The 18,434-nt window shown below is 42.4% G+C and overlaps 1 protein-coding gene across 2 annotated transcripts in view; it reads right to left on the reverse strand.

Moving 5' to 3' along the window:
* Positions 1-18,434, reverse strand: part of C12H16orf46 (chromosome 12 C16orf46 homolog) — a 62,662-nt gene that overhangs the window by 26,722 nt on the left and 17,506 nt on the right. The window contains exon 2 of one of the 2 annotated variants that reach the window (XM_069216911.1): positions 11,011-11,267. In XM_069216911.1, coding sequence (XP_069073012.1) covers positions 11,011-11,217 — 207 coding nt within the window. In that variant the 5' untranslated portion in view covers positions 11,218-11,267. Of the gene's footprint in view, positions 1-11,005; positions 11,268-18,434 lie in introns of those variants that run through there. The other variant, XM_069216912.1, reaches the window with a different exon arrangement.

The following is an 18,434-nucleotide window of genomic DNA, read 5'->3' on the forward strand; positions in this document are numbered from 1 at the left end:
CTCAAGACCTCGGGATGCTAGACTCTCTGTGCCAAATCCAGAACCACAAGGATGACTTGAGACAGGTTGTTCCTGATCTTCTCCAGAACTCTGGGCAGGAGTGGTATTGGCAGAAAGGCATATACATGGCCTGAGCTCCACTCGAGATGAAAAGCATCTCCAAGTGAGCAGCCTTGTAAACTCCAGCATGCAAAACTGTGGACATTGTCTGTTCTTGGCGGTGGCAAATGGATCTAACCAAGGTTCTCCCCACTGCTGAAAGAAACCTTGCGCCACGTCTGGGTAGAGACACCATTCATAAAATGCTAGGCATCTTCAGCTGAATTTGTCCGCTCTGGCGTTCAGAGAGACTGCCAGGTGTTCAACCACCAGCGATATGCCCTGACATTCCAGGCAGAGATGCAGGGCTACTTGACAAAAGGTCCACAAAGCCACCCTACCCTGTTTGTTGCAGTACCACATCCCGGCGGTGTTCCTGTGAACACCTGAACTAGTCTTCTCTTGGAGGGTAAAAAGCCTTGCAATGTCAATCGGATCACCTGAAGCACCAACAGAAAGATGTGGACTCTAGATTCTTTTGGAGACCAGAGTCCTCTGATCTCCACCTCTCCCAGATTGCCAACCCATCCCAGGAGTGATACATGTGTCACTATTTGTCATATCTGGTTGTTGAAGGGAGAGGGGGGGTCTGCCTCTGACCCAATCGTGGTTCGTAAGCTACCACTTTAGGTCTTTCTCAGTTACCTCTGAGATCTGGACTATGTAGGAGAGATTTCCTTGATCTCCGCCCACTGGAACTTCAAGTCCCACTGCAGAGCCTGCATAGGCCAGAGGACATGTGTCACCAGCAGGATGCAGGAAGCCATGAGTCCTAGCAGCCTCAGTGTCAATCTGGCCAAACTCTAGGATAGAGGGTGAAACATCAGTATCATAGCCTGAATATCCTGGACTCGCCGTTCGGAAAGATAAGCCTGAAATTGCACCACGTTCAGAACAGCTCCGATGAAGGGGACCATCTCAGAGAGATTTAGGCGTGACTTCAGCACATTGATAGTGAATACCAGTGAGTGCTGGAGGTCTGCCGTGGTCTGGAGGTGGGAAGCGACACCTGGGGTGAGCTTGCCTTCAACAGGCAGACGTTGAGATAGGGGAAGACTGGCACCCCTGATCTTCGTAGATGACTTGCAAACCCCGCCTCACCTCGGTGAACACCGGAGGGGCACTGGTAAGGCCAAAGGGTAGCACAGTGAACTAAAAGTGCTTGTGGCCTACTGTGAACCGCAAGTATCGTCTGTGGCCAAGCAGAACAGGGATGTGAAACAGGCATCCTGAAAGTCCAATGCTACCATCCAGTCTCCAGGGTCCAGGGAAGACAGGATGTGAGCAAACATGAGCATTTTTGAACTTCTTCTTGAGGAAGAAACTGAGACAGGGCAGGTGTAGGATATGACGAAGGCATTTGTCCTTTTTGGGTGCCAGAAAGTAGCGGGCAAAATATTGATGATCTGCTTCTGGCTTCTGCACCTACTCTGTGGCTCCCTTGGCCAAGAAAGCTGTCACTTCCTGGGGGAGAAGGGATAGGTGATCCTCAGTCAGCCTGTTGTAAGTTGGCGGCATGTGGAAAGAGGTATTCACAATGGGGAGGAAGTAACCCCTTTGGACGATGATCAAAACCTATCCTGATCATCTCATCCGCCAATGGATGAGGTGTATTTGAAGCCCTCTTTGACAACAACTTCTTTTTGTGGAGGTGGAACTTACCCGAGTAGCCAAGCAATTTCGAGTGTGATGAATATCTTGGGACCATCCTCTTGACCGGGATCTGGATCATCACGGCATCGCATGTGAAACCGTCAGGAGCATGAGGGTTCGCTCCCTCAAAGCCTACAGGTTCATGGTGTATCAGTCGGCGCATGCCTTACAGTTGTGGTCGCGCTTGAGACACCAGAAGCATACATGGTGCAGGTCTATCACAGAGGTGATTTTCAACACATCAGTAGATAAATAACACCTTGGTGGACTCAACCAGTGCTGGGAGTTCTTGGATTGGATTACAGCAGGGATCCAGATACATCATGAAAATAGCTTGAGGCATACCCAGGGGAATGTTGTTTATTGTCGGCACCCCCAGATATGATTAAAATCCATGTATATTGGATATCTGATGAAATACAATGATTCATCTATCCAAAAAATCATGGCAACATGTTTTGGCCATGTTAAAACCCCATACAGGTCTTTGGCTTTCATCAGGGCTCCTATAATCCCTGCCTGTCTCCACACTTGTGTCATGCACCATCATGAGGCTTATTGCTTCTATCCCTTTCCTTTTCTTCCTCTTTGGTAGATCCCTTTTTCTTTTGTTTATAAGGACAAAAGTAAAGGAAATGAGTCAATCCATAAAGATTAAAAAGCACTCGCCCCTAACGAGTGGAAATTGCATATATTCAGGTGCACTTGTTGCATGATCACAAGCTGTGAGTCAAACTTCACATCTCAGTTTGGTAACACTGTGAGGTTGTGAACATTGTGCCAAACTTCACTGCATGAAAAATGCTCTACTAGTGAGCATGTTAGTGTGTTTCCTCTCATACACACCTATATATATATGTCCTTATTTAAAAAAAAACTGTTTAAGGTTAAACACGGAGAGGATCGCCCACTAATACCATAAATTAAAGGTCTTTTACTTGACCTTAGCATATTTTTTCTGTTGTATTTGTACATTTTTACTAGATCCCATTGTGAAGCACTACTCAAAAACTATTTGGGTAATGATCATTCAACTCGTCTAGCAGGAGTTTATCTGTCATGTATGTATTCCTATTTATTAAAACTATTTGTTTTACATATTCTATTGTTAAAAATGACACTGGTTGCTTCATAAATATGATTTTATACCACTCAGAAACTGCTGTATGTCCTGAGTTCTTACTTGTATGTGTCTCTATATTATAGGAGATAGTGACAAATGTACAATATGTAGGTAAACTTCAGACAGGGAGATTCAACCAGGTGGGACAAAATGCAAAAGGTCTTAGATGTGGCATGGAGCTGAAAATGCTAAAAATGCAGAATGGCCCCATCAAGAGGACCAACTGTTTCAAGCATAGAATGGGCCTTGGAAGCTCTATCAAAGTTCTTAGACCATTTCTTGAGACCCCTTGTATCAAGAATGCTGTCATATGTCAAACACACTGAAGATATCCTTAACATTGTTGAGGTTGTTGAACTTAATCCAGATAATGACAATGGGGGTTATTCCAACTTTGGAGGAGTGTTAATCCGTCCCAAAAGTGACGGTAAAGTGACGGATATACCACCAGCCGTATTACGAGTTCCATAGGATATAATGGACTCGTAATACGGCTGGTGGTAAATCCGTCACTTTTCCGTCACTTTTGGGACGGATTAACACCTCCTCCAAAGTTGGAATAACCCCCAATATTCCTGACTATGGACGTAAAGGTTCTGTCTAGAAGCATCTCCCTAGAGGAGTCACTAAAGGTATTTTCCAAAGGACAGAATGAGATTGAATCCCTAAAGTGGAGTTTGTATCAGATTGCCTGACTAGGAATTATTTCAGATTTGACGATGAGTTCTATCTACAGGTACATGGTACTTCAATGGGCAGTACAATTGCCCCCAGCATAGACTGTCTATATGTTCATGATTTTGAATAACACACATCTTAAGCCATTCAAATCCATTGTCTAATAACATCAGGGTTTGGAAACGTAATATAGCTGATTTCTTTTTATGTGGCGAGGTAGCGAGACAGACACCCTGGACTTCATGAATTGGATATATACCAGGAATAAATTCCTAAGATTCACAATGACAATGTGTAAAAAAGAGATTTTGTTCTTAGACCTACTTATACAAGCGTATGAAAACACTCTGAAATGTTAGGCCTTTTATAATCCAACAGATTGGAACAAGTTCATGAGGCATGACAATTTTGCATTCAAACACTGAGACACAACTTACTAATTGACCAGTTTCTCCGACTTCGGAGAAACTGCACTGAAAAAAAGACTGTAAACATAATTCGGGCCTACTAGCAAGCAAACTTAGGGAGAAGGAGTATCCTGACAAGATGATCATAGAGCTATAAAAAGCACCCTAAGTAACCCTCGCACTAATTTTTTTTCAATCATTTTAAATACTTAAGGCAGATTGATTTCTGCCACTACATATGGGGCACACTTGAATCACTTGAGGAAAATAATCAATAAACATTGGAGAATCCTCACATCTGGCCATTGGTAAAACCAATGTTTTCATGTACATGGAGAAGATCACTAAAGGACTCACTAGCCCATACCAGGCCTTGAACATTTTCACAACAAAACACATTGAGAACAGCAGGAAATGTTCCCCTTATTCCTGGGCATTACCCTTGTGGGCATTGTAACATCTGTCCACTAAGCAAGAAAGTAGAAGAACTTCATCTGCCTTAAATTCTCCTTGGTCCCTGTTAGATATGTCAGTCTTAGGGTGGTCTTCCCCAAATGTTTTGTCTTACTCCTCCATTTTTTGCTGATCCCGTTTTTGTTGGCCATACGACATTATGCACTTTACCACTGCTGACCAGTACTAAAGTGCGTGTACTCACTCACTAAAAAAAAGTTACACTGGCTTACACCCAATTGGCACCTTTAATTTGCTCACAATACCCTAGTAAATTGGTAATACATGCACCCAGGACCTGTAAATGAAATGCTACTAGAAGGCCTACAGCAGTTTTCGTGCCAACCACTTAAGTAGCCTTTTAAACAATCTCAGGTCTGCAATTGCATCCAGTGAGTGAAGTTTTAAACTACCATTTCAACCTAGCAAAATAAACCTTTTGCGAAACCCATCCCTTCCTTTTTAATACATATAAGTCACCCCAGTATAGACCCTAAATAGGCCGCAGGGTGAAGTGTATTTAAAATTTTGACATGTACTTTAACTTTTATATGTCCTGGTGGTGAAAAACTCTTGCATTCATTTTTCACTACTGCAAGGCCTGCCTCTCCCATAGGATAACTCTGGGTTACTTTATCACATTTCCTAAGTGATAACTTTCAATTGGGAGAAGGTCGGAATATGGAGTTTGGTGTCTAAAGAATTGTAAGATACAACCCTCTTTAATAGTAAAGTCGTATTTTAAGAGACAATCCTGAAAGGGCCACTTTTAGAGAGTTGGCAATGTTCTTCTCCTAAACTTTTGGTGCCTGCAGTCTGTATCCTAGGTCTCATGACTAGATGTAGCTGGTAGTTATTCTTTGTGTATTGCTAACAGACAGTGAGACAAAGGGGGACTAGATGTTGGCAAGATGGGCCATCTCTGACTTGATAAGGGGGCAGGAGCTATCACTTACCACACTTCCACATCGCAAAGGCTATTCTCCAGCACACTTACAAAGGGGGCCCGGCATGGAGGCAGGAGATTCCAAACACCTCTAGAGGTGAAAACCTCTAGAACCTTAACATATTTCAGAGCTGCCAACAAGGATAAATGTTGGACCCTCCAATCCAACTCTTCAGTACACCACTGGGACTGTGGAAGACTCAGAAGCCTCCTGATCTGAGCATTAGAGAGAGAAAAGGCTCCAACCACATTGAACTCAGTACCTGGACTCTGTCTGAAATGAGTCCCCCCCCTTACTAGTGGTGACACCACAGACCCGAACCATTGGAAGTGGGCCTGGAGTTGCTCTGCCAGCCCAGGTGTGGTCCAAGCAGAACCAACGTTGCACAATGAAATGCACTGCTGCATCAGAACTGCTGCTGCGTGAACCATCCTCGATGATGGACCCCACAGCTCTTTGAAACCATTGCTGCGTGACACTTCCTCGACACGGGACCTCAAAGCGCAGCCTGGCAACTCCTCGGAACCATCACTGCACAACGCATCTTTGATGCAAGACCTCGCATCACAGCCCCGCAGGTCCTGGAATGGCTGTTGTCTGATGCATCCTCCACACAGGACCTCACATAACAGTCCATCGTAAATGGCACAGGGCATGGAATCGTCCACATGAGATCTTGCAATGCTCCACAACCTGGATTTAGGGCACTTTGTTTAGCGGGTCGAACTTTCTCCCTGTATCTGGCGCATTCTCCATTGCAGTCGGCCTGAACTTGCAAACTTGCACCGGTATGATGTGACCAGTTGACCACAGTTGGTGCTTTGTGTTTTTGGGCACTATTTTAACCTAAATCTTTAAAATTGAAGATCTCCAGTTCTATTAATTAGATATTTTGGTCTCAAGTAATTTATTAAATTTTAGTGTATTTTTCTAGATTGGTGTGGGGTTTTTCTTGTGTGGTATTTTTACTGTATTACTGTTTAAAGTGCTGCATAAATACTTCATACATTGCCTCTAAGTTAGGCCTGACTGCTTTTGTGCCAATCTACCAGAAGGTTAAACACAGGCTAATTTGGGGTTGCTTGTGACATCACCCTGACAGGGATTGTGGTTTCTGCTTGAGTAAGGTTTCACCCCCCTCAACCAGTAATCCAATTTCCTACAGTCCCTTAAACATCACAGAAGTTTGACTCAAAACATTTCATTTATATGATCATCTGTGTTGCGTTAAATACATAGGAATGGTTCGTACAAGGATAAATGATAATGGATGTAAGAAACCCCTGACAAAAATGATGAGGCATTTTTAGGGAGAAATGCCATTCCTAGAATTATGTATAATGGTATACTATTAATAAACTGCCCTTAAGTACCAAAAATCTCTAGTTGAAAATGTTCCTTTTTGAACAGCGCTGGATTTACTATCTGAAAAGCTTGAGCCTGAGCCTGAATGGTGATAACCCAATGGACCCAGCTCCTGCTTTGCACATGCCATATCTAAGACCTTTTGCGTTTATTCCACGTGGCTGAATTTCACCTTTCTGAATTTTATCTGTGTATTTGTCATTCTTCACTACAATACAGGCACATATTCAAGCAAGAACTCAAACAATAGAGCAGGCTCTGACTGGTAAAAAATATTCATATTGATTAAGCAAGTGCTGTCACTTTTAACAATATTATATGTAAAAAAATGTTTCTGTAAATGAGAATACATAAATGACACATGAACTCCTGCTAGACTTATTAAATGATCATTACCAAAATAGTTTTTGCTTGATACAATGTTATCTGGCATAAAATGTACAAGTACCTCAGAAAAAGTATACTAAGGTCAAGTTGAGGACCTTTAATTTATGGTATCACTAGGCGATCCTCTTGGGGTTTAACCATAAACAGTTTCCCCCCAAAAATAGTAAATAGAGATTTTTAAAAAACAGGATTTTAATATTTTCCAGTGACTTCACATTCTTTTAGGCACAACACAGTTACTTTGGTCATTTCATATCATCCTGAGACACACTGGGGACTATGGGGGTCATTACAACCCTGGCGGTCAATTGACGGAAGCACCGCCAACAGGCTGGCAGTGCTTCCCAAGGTATTACGACCGCGGCGGAAGCGCCGCAGTTGCACCGCCGGGAGCGCTGCCCAGGGGATTACGAGTCCCCCTACCGCCAGCCGTTTCCTGGCGGTTCAAGGCTGGCGGTACGGGGAGTCGCGGGCCCCTGGGGGCCCCTGCACTGCCCATGCCACTGGCAGGGGCCCCCTGACACGGGCCCGTGCAGATAGCAGACAGTGAAAAGCGCGACGGGTGCAACTGCACCCGTCGCACGGCCGCAACACCGCCGGCTCCATTTGGAGCCGGCTCCTGTGTTGCGGGCCAGCGGGGTTCTCAAAATGACCGCGGCAGGAGTGTGGCTGCATTGGCGGCCGCCCGGCGGTCAGATCTTGGCGGGCGGCTTCAGCCGCCCGCCAAGGTCATAATGAGGGCCTATGTCTGCATCAGCTGTGGGATTTGCCTCCGTATCACACGCCATGCAGATGTCGTGATGTCACTTCACCACAGGGACGCTGGCCACCATGGATGAATACAGGGCGTTTGAATGCTAAAACCACTGGACAACCCGTAAACAGGGCAGAGCATAGGTGTGCATGCAGGCACATCTCCTTGATGAAGTAAGTCAGTGGGCTCTAGCACTCAGCAAGGATGATCAGCAGCAGGTCCTGCTGAACGTAGGCCATTCGCTATGAGGTGCTCTTGGCCAATATACAGCAATTTCCTGATTATCTTTGCCAGTCCACCTTTAGCTTTGAGTAGTATGTCTGAAACTAGCTAATTTACGGAGGCTTAAGTACAAGTCTGTTCCACAGCCTCGATCCCATAAACAAGTATACCAAAATTATTTTCAGGGACATAACTGTCTGAAACTGTGATTCCATACTTTACAAAGATAGTGTGATTCCCAACGAGATAACAAGATGCAATAGGCGATCAGAAGGCAACAGTATAAGGATTGTTATTTTCACTTTCTCACGTTTAATTTCAAGTGTGTGACTACAGGGGAATGCTTCCCTGATCTGGCCAGTTAATGCCCGCACCCACCATCATGTTTTTATACATATATTTATATATATATATATATACACACACACACACATATATATATGTATGTATTTTGTTAGACATGTGTTGTAAGAAGGGCCAAAGAAGAAGACCGTGAAGGTTGAAACGCGTTGCCCTATGTCTCTGCTTTATGGGATTTTTGAATAAATGAAGACCATCATATTTTTGTAAGGAGTGCCAGACTTTGATTCTTATATATTGTGTTTTTGGAGTAATTTAAAATGGGTCCTGTGTCCATTAACTGAGCACCAACCTCGACAGGCGAGCCCTGGAAGGAACACAGGATTACTTTTGGTTGATATATATATATATATATATATATATATATATATATATATATATATATATATACATATGTTATATATAATAACAATGAAAAAAAACACTAAACCGGCTGCATCCACCTAACACAAGGCTGGTGCGATCAAACGGTAGTGGTACCCGTTATAAATACAAAAAGGATTTCTGCCACTCAATTAAAAAGCAGAAAAAAGTTGCACCCAATATGTCCACTCCTCAAAAGTAAGGTTTTATTTACACACAAAAATTATGCATAATAGAGATGCTGATTGTTTAGTGTATTTTGGTATTGACAGGATTGAGAGGAATGTACGGTGAGGAGACAGGGAGAGACTCCTTAGGATCAGGGAATCAGAATACATTATTCTTCTCGGGACGAAGACCCCGTGGGGCCTCAATGAGGATGAGAAACTTTTTGTGCATGTTGGACAATCATGATTGTGATTAATGGTAATGTGCATTTTATTATTCCCTGTGCTCTTCATTCAGGCGCCCATATTTAGATTATAGCTTGTGGCATTTAGATACCAGCATAATGTATATTTTTTGTACTTTGTAAATGATGGTTTATTATTAATATTTTTGTATTAGTTTTTATTTATATTGTGAGTATTACCCTTAAATTGTTTCGATATCACTCCTAAATTGTCATGTTGCTGATGAATTTTTAATTGTATATCATTGACAGGGGTATATGAGTTGGAGTGAAAAGGGTTATTAGATTTAAAATATGGGCGATTGTGCCTTAATTTTTATGAATATTTTATTTAAATTGTTTCTTAGTATTCATTCTGATTTCCTCAATGCTATAATGTGAACCTATTTATTTTATAGTATTTCTTTTCTGTTTATTACAAGGGGTATTTAAGTATGGCTGGGTAAATGTCCAGGTTTTTTCAATTTGGCCATGATGAAGACACTTTGGTGTTGAAACGCGTTGCCTTTGAATCAGTTTGCTCTTTTTCTGGGAATTGTGTAATTTTTTGTGTAAATAAAACCTTACTTTTGAGGAGTGGACATGTTGGGTGTGACTTTTTTCTGCTTTTTAATTGAGTGGCAGAAATCCTTTTTGTATATATATATATATATACACACACATTTGTATATATATATATGTGAAGAAACACACAAGCGTGCTCACAAGTGGAGAGTTTTGCTTGCAGTGAGATTTGGCACATTGTTCACGATCTCTCAGTGTTAGCAAACTGAGATGTGGCGTTTGAATCACAGCTTGTGATTATGCAACAAGTGCATCCGAAAATATGCAGTTTTCACATGCCTGGGGTGAGTGCTTTTCAATCTCTATGGCTTAACTAATTCTCATTACTTTTTTCTTTGATGTAACTACTCCTGCAGGTGCCCGGCAAAGAGGAACAAAAGGAAAGGTGGGATAGCAATAGACCTCATGTTGGTGCTCTGCACACGTGTGTAGACAGGCAGGGATTATAGGAGACCCGATGAATGCAGGGAGCCCGTATAGGCTTTTAACAAAGTCAAAACATGTTGGCACGATTGTGTGGGTAGATGAGTCATTGTATTTCATCAGATCTGATACATATGGACTTTTAATCATATCTTGAGTACCAGACAGTAAAGGACACTCAATACAAGATATTTGTATGACATATCTGGATCCCTGTTATAATCCAGTCTCTATTTCTAGAACTCCCACCACTGATTAAGTCCACTGAGGTGATATTTACCTTCCCGAGGTGTGGTTAATCATCTACAATACAGCATATCATGATAAATTGTGGTAGAAGTGATTTCTCCAAAATCTTTAGGATTCTGCAAGTTTCAAAAGAGCCTCTTCATCAAGGCCTTTGTATCTGTTATGCGATTATCTAGACGTAAGGAGGGTATGCCTTGGTTTAATGCCTCTTTCCCCATGTATGGATCCACCTGCCACCCACCCCCATCACTCTCTGTGCCTTCATTTACCTTCCCTACAGCAGCCTGCTCTCAAAGCGCTGCACTGACAAGCTCTTGCTGTTGGTACATCATAGCACTGAATTACTGGATTTAGAATCGAGTTACCCACCTTATTGGCAGGAGCTAAACATAACAATGGAATAAACAAGACTACAAGTCCCAAAATGCAGTGAAACCCCTTGACTGATACAGCTTGTCACGCGTGGACCAGGGAAACTTGGAAAGGTTTTCTGCATGTCTCAAGATGTTGAGAAAATGCCAAAATGTGAGCAATTAAAATGCATACGTTACCGCTTCTTCCCATCCTGTTAGAATAGAGAGCTCCATAGCCTTGTCATCTTCTTCCATATGTTTTTCACTAACATCTAGCAGAGCATAAACAAGATTCTCTTCCCTTTCATTCCAGTTTGGGTAATAATCCTGCAGCTGGATTTCTTGAGTCTCTTCAGTTTCTATATCACTGTCCGAATCCAACTCTCCTTCATTGGTGGATAACATTATGGTTTCTGCTCCTTACAGCTGATCATTTGCATTCTAAAATTACAATTCTACAAAGATAAAAACAGAACAATGAACTTTGCTTGTACTTCAAGCAAGTCTAATAAGGAGAGAAAAACTTTACATGTATCTATTAAAAATAAGAGTCTTCTAGAATCCTGAACCTGCAGCAGTCGTATTTACTATTTCTTTGTATTTAAATGTCTTCTTTCAGAAAAAAATAATCATGTCACTCGAAATGTAATGTACGTTCTCAAAAATACATTAACTTCAGTCATTTTTTCCAAAGTGTTTGTTAGCAGTAAATATAAAGTTTGCTTACGTCTTTAGATAATTACATGTTTACATTCAAGATAGGTTGGCTACCTAGCATAACATAAACTTAATAAATGTGAATAGAAACGTATTGGATTGGGTTGTGCATATTCAGTGTCAAATTGTAGCAGATAAGGTTTTGCTCGGTTGCTGAACATGTATGTGTAGTTTACGTGTTGAGGTTACTGGAGTTAGGAGATTGTCAAGTGTGCATATTAGTCGACTGGTATATTTATCTTTGGGGTTCTGTGTCGTCTGGACATGAGTTACACAGCTTATGTCAAGTGTGTGTTTTGCACTAATGTTGCATCTTGACCTTCCGCCTCCTTGGTCAATCTCACAATATGCTGACATAGTGTGTCCCATCATGTATGACTGTCATCATCTTCCTTAGTCAGATTTAAAAGTATCAGCCCCCACTTTGTCATTCTGGTCACTCCCCTTCTCGTGTGACATTGGGCGGAGATGGCTGAACTTTCAGCTTCTACCTATTTGTCCAACTCCGTTTTCCACTAAGTTGAATGAGAAGCATTCTTCGACTTCCATGTTGAAGCAATTTGCCATTTGGCTTGTAGTAGTACCAAGTTGACAAATATGTTTGGTATTTTTTCTGTTTAGATCTAGCCACTGGTCCCAGTAAGCAGACTCTTGCACAGAATACTGTATTGCCCATTAGGTTTCCAATATATCCTGGTATCTCAGTCCATTAACTCACCATGGATGGATAAGGACAAGGCATGTGCATGAAATCTGTGTTGCAAGCCGACTTCTCAGGTATCTGTCCTTGACCATTGAGAATATCTTCAATCATAACAACCTGTTCTCCCCCGCCCTTAGGCTAGGAACACATAAACATGAAAGTTTAACATCATACATAACCATATCCTGCACAAGCAACCTTTTACTGTAATGTATCTTCCTGCATGCATCAGTGTTGTAAATTAGGAAACCCGGGGCTGCATACCAGGTTCTAAAACTTGCTTTGCCACATGAACAAAAATCGTGTGATTCTTGCAAAATCACCTTATCTCTCTGTATATTAAACTGTAAACGTGTAAGGCTATAAACCAGTTGTACAGTTTCGTTTGCAAGATACATCCTGCTTTCTGTGATTTGATTGCAGCCTGATCCCACATACACAATTTCAATGTATATACAGCTAAGATACGCCTGCTGCATTAAGTATGTTTTCTTCAACACCCGCCACTGCTCTTGGGAGGTGGAAAGCTCCATCACCAGACACAAGATATTGTTTTATATAATGAGGAAGAAATGAAGGATCACGTAGCTCCCATGGTAAATACAGAAGCAGGGTTGATAGTTCGTAAAGTGATCTTCTGCAAGTAAAGATGGAAACCTACTGGCTGTTAAGGTAAAGGAATGATGAAGCATTATGGATTTTAGTAAATCGTGCATATTGTATTGGGCAGGATGAGGGCAAATACTGGAATGCAATACAATGAGTGTGATACCATTGTCCCTAAATTTGTCAAAGCTTGAAATGCGCCATCCATTTATCCAGTGTCCCCATCTAATCTTTGCGTGCTCCTGGCGCAGATCAAGACTCAAAACAGATGTAGCCAGGATTTCTGCACAGGGTGGGTGGGGCACAACCCTTACTTATGGTACCAGATGAATGGAATGTAGGCAACTAGTTTTTAGTTCATGATGGTGATCTCCAGGCAATAAATTGCCTGCAATGCACACATAACTATTTTGATCTGCTCACGAAGGTTAGAGAGTTATTTAATCATTCCCCACTCCTCCCCTCATGTTTCAGTTGTAGCACCATTTGGGTTCATCCTCTTACCTGGCCTTCTTTCAGGACCCAGCCGAATCATGATGTGCCCATTTTCCCTTCTGGGTCACATGCCAACTGCCTCCTCCTATGTGCTTTCTGCTGCTCCCCTTCCTCCACTTTCTACTCGTGGCATCTCTAGACTTGATTTTTAGGGGCCACAGATAAATCTGGCAGGGTCACCTACAATGGACAATCATGAAGATTGTGCAAGTGTAATATATTTATATATACATACATATTACACAGTGGCAACAGTTAGGTCAGAGTATCCATAGGAAGACCTTTTTTTTTGCTAATAGCTTTGGCACCGTTTGAGGCATCTTCACAAAACTTTCCCAAAAAAAAGGTCATTATCTCAGCTCCTTCCTGGAATGCTTCATGGTAAGCCATCAAGCGGGGGTCTGAAAACGCTTTTCCCAACGCAATTTCCATAGGGAAAATCTGGCAACAATACAAAAAAAAAACGGTGAACAGAATTAAACCAAGTTTGGCAGAAAGCTCGATCTTTACTTTGAAGTTGTGCTTTTTCTTATTTGGTGTAAATATGCTCAGTAGTTTTGGAGAAATTAAAATTCTAAATGTATAAATATATCTTGCCATGGGACTTCTGCATGGCAGGATGATCAAAAGATAAGGTCTGAATGGCTGGTGTTGTCATCAGCAGAGATGTTCTGGAGCCATTTTAGAACTTGACACTTGGTCCTGTGTCATCAAAAGTAAAAGTAAAAAAAATGCAAGGGACAGGGTATGGTTCCTGACCCTAAGCCTTTTTAGGGTGGCCAGAAAGAAAATTTGTTTTACTATTGAGTGTTGCTATATGGCTGTAGTACCCCAGTATCATGGGAACCAAAAAGACAGGAAGCCTTTTTTCAATAAAATCTCCCCGCTGTGGGCAAGGGGAGACAAGAGTGTGTGTGTGGCGGTGGGGGGAGTTGACGTATTTCCTATTTTTAAATAAAGAAGGGAAGGGGACATACATGGGGGCACCCATCTCTCTGGCGCCAGACGTGTGTTGGATGGGGTCTTGGGATATAGCTGGGGGGGCTGTGCTGCTGCCACGTGTTGCATGGCTGTGCATTGCTTGCGCTCCCTGTGGCTAGGGAAGCGCACACCGTAGCTGCAGGGAGAAGTAAACTGTTATCTTCCTACAATGCACTATATATGTACCTGACAACACTGGATGTTGGACGCAGGTTCCCCAAACACACCACCCTATTTGTCCCTGTCCCCCATAAAGGACTCACCACTAAAGTTTTAGGTAGACCATGTGATAAAACTCCTCAGTGCACAGTATGAAAGCTCAGGGACTATTTGTACCTGGGTATAGAACTCTACCCAACAGTAGCATTAAAAATAGTAGGAGGAGACACCTCACCCACCAAGTAAGTGGTGGCATGCTTCATTACTGGTGTCTCCTCTTAACCAGATAGGTCACTGCCACCTTGGTGGGCTCAACCAAATCAAGGAGATCTTATATATATATATATAATACTCTAAACAAATGTGGATGTCTAGTAAAGTTTAAAAATGGTTATAGAAGTCCCCTTCATATCTTTGACGGGGACCTATACCATGATTAAAATAAATTATCATGATTCTAAGTGGAAGTTCAATGGTTCCTGCATTCTTATTTTGCCATCATGTTTCAGGCGAATTAAAAAAAAGTCCTATGGGTCCCTCAGCTTTGATCCGGGCTCCTAGACTTCCCTCCTACCTACCCTTCTCTAATTTTAAACTGGTGTGTGAAAAGGAGGCATAAGGCTCTCCCACCTGATTACTGATGCAAAACTTTTTCTATATTTTTGATCAGGCACCATTGGGTTGGAGGCAGGAGATTCTTCCCTGTAGTTCCTCTTACACCAAGGGAGCAGCATTTTCCGTCTGTACCTAGATTGCTGTTCTCCTCCACATGTTCTCATAGGGGATTTTTTTAATGAACCTCTGCATTTGTCCAGAGAATTGTATACATACGATCTCCCAAATTCGTTGAGCCCACCACTGTGGCAGTGACCTACCTAGGTGAGAGGAGACACTAATGATGAAGCATACCACCATTTGGTGGGTGAGGTGTCTCCTCTTATTATTTTATTTGATCCTATAGGATAGAGTTGCCTGCACAGGCACGGATAGTCCCTGAGCTTTCACACTCTGTGGTGAGGATAGTTTTGAGTTAATGAGAGGACATACAGAAGATAGATAGATATTAAACATGTCACAAACTCTTTTTGTGATAAACCATGTGATAAAACTGTTAAGACTGGTTATATTGTGAATTTTTGGTACAATGTGTTTTATTTGAAAATTATAACATAAATGTGGATTATTTTAATTTGTGGTCATGCAGTTTCACCGTGTAATAATGACACAAATCTGTATCAGGTCCAGTCAGGTTTCCTTGTGAAACCACCTTAGCTCAGTTCTGGGTAGCTGTGGCTCAGAGTAGCCAGGCATTATTGAAGAAACAAGTGTAAAGCATTAAGTAGTAGCAAAAGGGTACAACAAGAAGAAAACTGGACACAATAAGAATCTCACACTAATTTATAAAAACAGGTTGTTTTTATCTATAAATAAATAAATAGATATCTCTATGATAAAGGCCACCGGAGTGTTCTGCAGAGACGAATGTTTAAAGAAACAATAAATCGCAGCTTTTCGCTCAATGCAATACATCTTTGTAATCTACTGCAATCACGGTCTATGGTTAGCCACAACAAGTAACTTGAACACAGCTATATGGGCACTGATAGGCATGCCAACTCCAATGGGGAGCCAGTCACCGGGACCAATCGGGTCCAGGGGGACAGTTACTTATCTGCTTTAGCAGTCTCTAGTCCAGTTCTGAATCCTTAAGCCAAATTGCCTTTGAAGTCAATGGAGTGGTCCTGATAGAAGGGATACAGGATGCTAAAAATACTTTGAGGATGCTAGGGTTGCTGAGCTGGTTCTCGAGATTGGAGGCGGGGCTGGTGTAACACTGGCATCAGGAGTCGATCTCCCATGACATCCAGATGAAGTCCAGCACAAGTCCAGTTGCCACTATTCTACTGGTCTCTGGTTACAGGAGACCCAGTGGTTTTATTAAACTTGCCGTAACTTCCTTGCAGGGTGACCAAAGTGCACTCTGACACACCTCTTTCGGGTCCATCAGACTTAGGGGCAACTTTTGAGGATCAGGACTCTGTCTCCCAGGCTGTACCTAGGTGTCCAGCAGTGGTCAGATATTTTGGCGCTGGGGTGTGAAGGCCGAAGGCTTCTCAGCTGTTATCTCCCTGTGGTTGTAATGTAGGCACATTTTTGCAACAGTAGGACACCGCAGGTAAAGGTCTCTTGCTCTATGCTAGCCCACAGGTTCAGCAGGTGCATTCCAGACTTTGGTGCAGCTTCACTTTGTGGGGCTAGGAAGAAGCAGGGCAATCCTTCTTAGGTCTTCTATCCAGTACGTACATGGTCTAAGGAAGATATGTGGCTACCAGGGGTCTACACCCCACTTGAAAAAACAGATTGGTAATAGCTTTTACCTCTCTGCCCAAGATGACAGCCTGTCTGCTAAAATAAATGAGCAGCTCCTTCTCAATGTGTCTACCATTTACCGTTCAAATGCAGCTTCCCCTTTGAAGCTAGCCTTTTAGCTCACACCCACTAGGGACATCTTGCGAGGAGGAGGTCACATCTCTGCTTTTGGAGGCCCTTTGTTCCTCTTCATGACAGTCATTCTCTCCTCTTCTTAGGATGGCAACAAGCTGTCACCAGGACAGCAGCTGTGAGCAATTGAAAGTGACTGCTGGAGAAGTTTGGGCAACAAAGTGACTACTTTCTAAAGGTTTCATTTGCAAAATAGTTACATTTAATTCGACTTGAGCAACAACTGACTGTTTTATATCTTGAAGTACTAGTTTTAGTAGTCTCATTTGGAAGTTAGCACGGCTCAGTTGTCAGCATGTAACTTCGTACTCACCAATGGGGCTAAAAACAACAATGCAGGGTTTTTACTGTTAGCATATGTAAAAGCACGTCTTTCTTTTAATATAATGCACTCTGCTTTGAGGGCTTCTAAGTCGTGCCTTTAAGGTGTCATATAAATATTTAAAAAGAAGTTTGGCCTTTGCCAAAAGTTGAAATGGCAAAGTCAAATTAGCGGTTTAGAACTACTCTGTCTACCAGTCTGTAATGGCAGAATGGGAGTCCTGCTTTACCAGTCATGGTGGCCCAATAAGTGATTCAGTCCACCAGGGGCACTTAACTTACAGGCCCAGAGAAACCCAGGTACTATATAAACTAGGGACCTATAAGTAAGTTAACTTATGCCAATTGGGGGTAAGCCAACCAAAAAGGGTCAGAGTAAAGGCAGTGAGGCCTGGTTGATGGATCCCTGTGCCCTTACTGAGTTGTAAACCAGCAGCATCAGTCCAAAGGTGTGGGGATGAGCATGCAGAACAAGCCATTTCCTTACAACCTTAACTGTAAACCCCTGTTTAAAATATTTTCATGCTGCATATTCTGGGGCACAATCTGCACTTGGTGTGGGTATGTAAACCTTCCAAGTAGTCCCATGTCATCTGTGAAACTTTCAGCTAGTCGGATAGTCTCAGGTTTCTAGCTAACATCACTGTGTATCCTGAGATATGTAAGCCCATAGATATAATGCTAACTGAGACTTCAACTAAAACACCAGTTTTATTAGACTACACCTCTCCCACTTCTGACTCCCACGCTGACTGTGAAGCAAGAGCTTATTTTCCAGATTGCCTTGCTAACAGACCTGTGGGGCCCAATGCAAATGCACCCTACCAGATCTCATTCCTTTTCATCATTGGCAAACTAATGGATTGGGCTAGAAAGTATTGTACACACTTGCAGCATTCATGAGAATTGGACATTTTGCACCTCATGATAGCACTCCAGAGGCCCTGGTGTGAGAGAGGCATAGGTCCATGGTAGTTCTCAACACAGAAAAGTATAGACATGGAAATGAGACAGACAGTCAGTTATATTGGGCACCTGATGTAAGATGGTGCAGTTAAATCAACAGAACTATTCAGAACACACCGCTCAAGAGAAGAAAGTTCCTCAACGTGGATGCCAAACTTATTGGAAAGGAAGC

Source organism: Pleurodeles waltl, chromosome 12, assembly GCF_031143425.1.
Source record: "Pleurodeles waltl isolate 20211129_DDA chromosome 12, aPleWal1.hap1.20221129, whole genome shotgun sequence".
In the NCBI taxonomy this organism is placed as follows: domain Eukaryota; kingdom Metazoa; phylum Chordata; class Amphibia; order Caudata; family Salamandridae; genus Pleurodeles; species Pleurodeles waltl.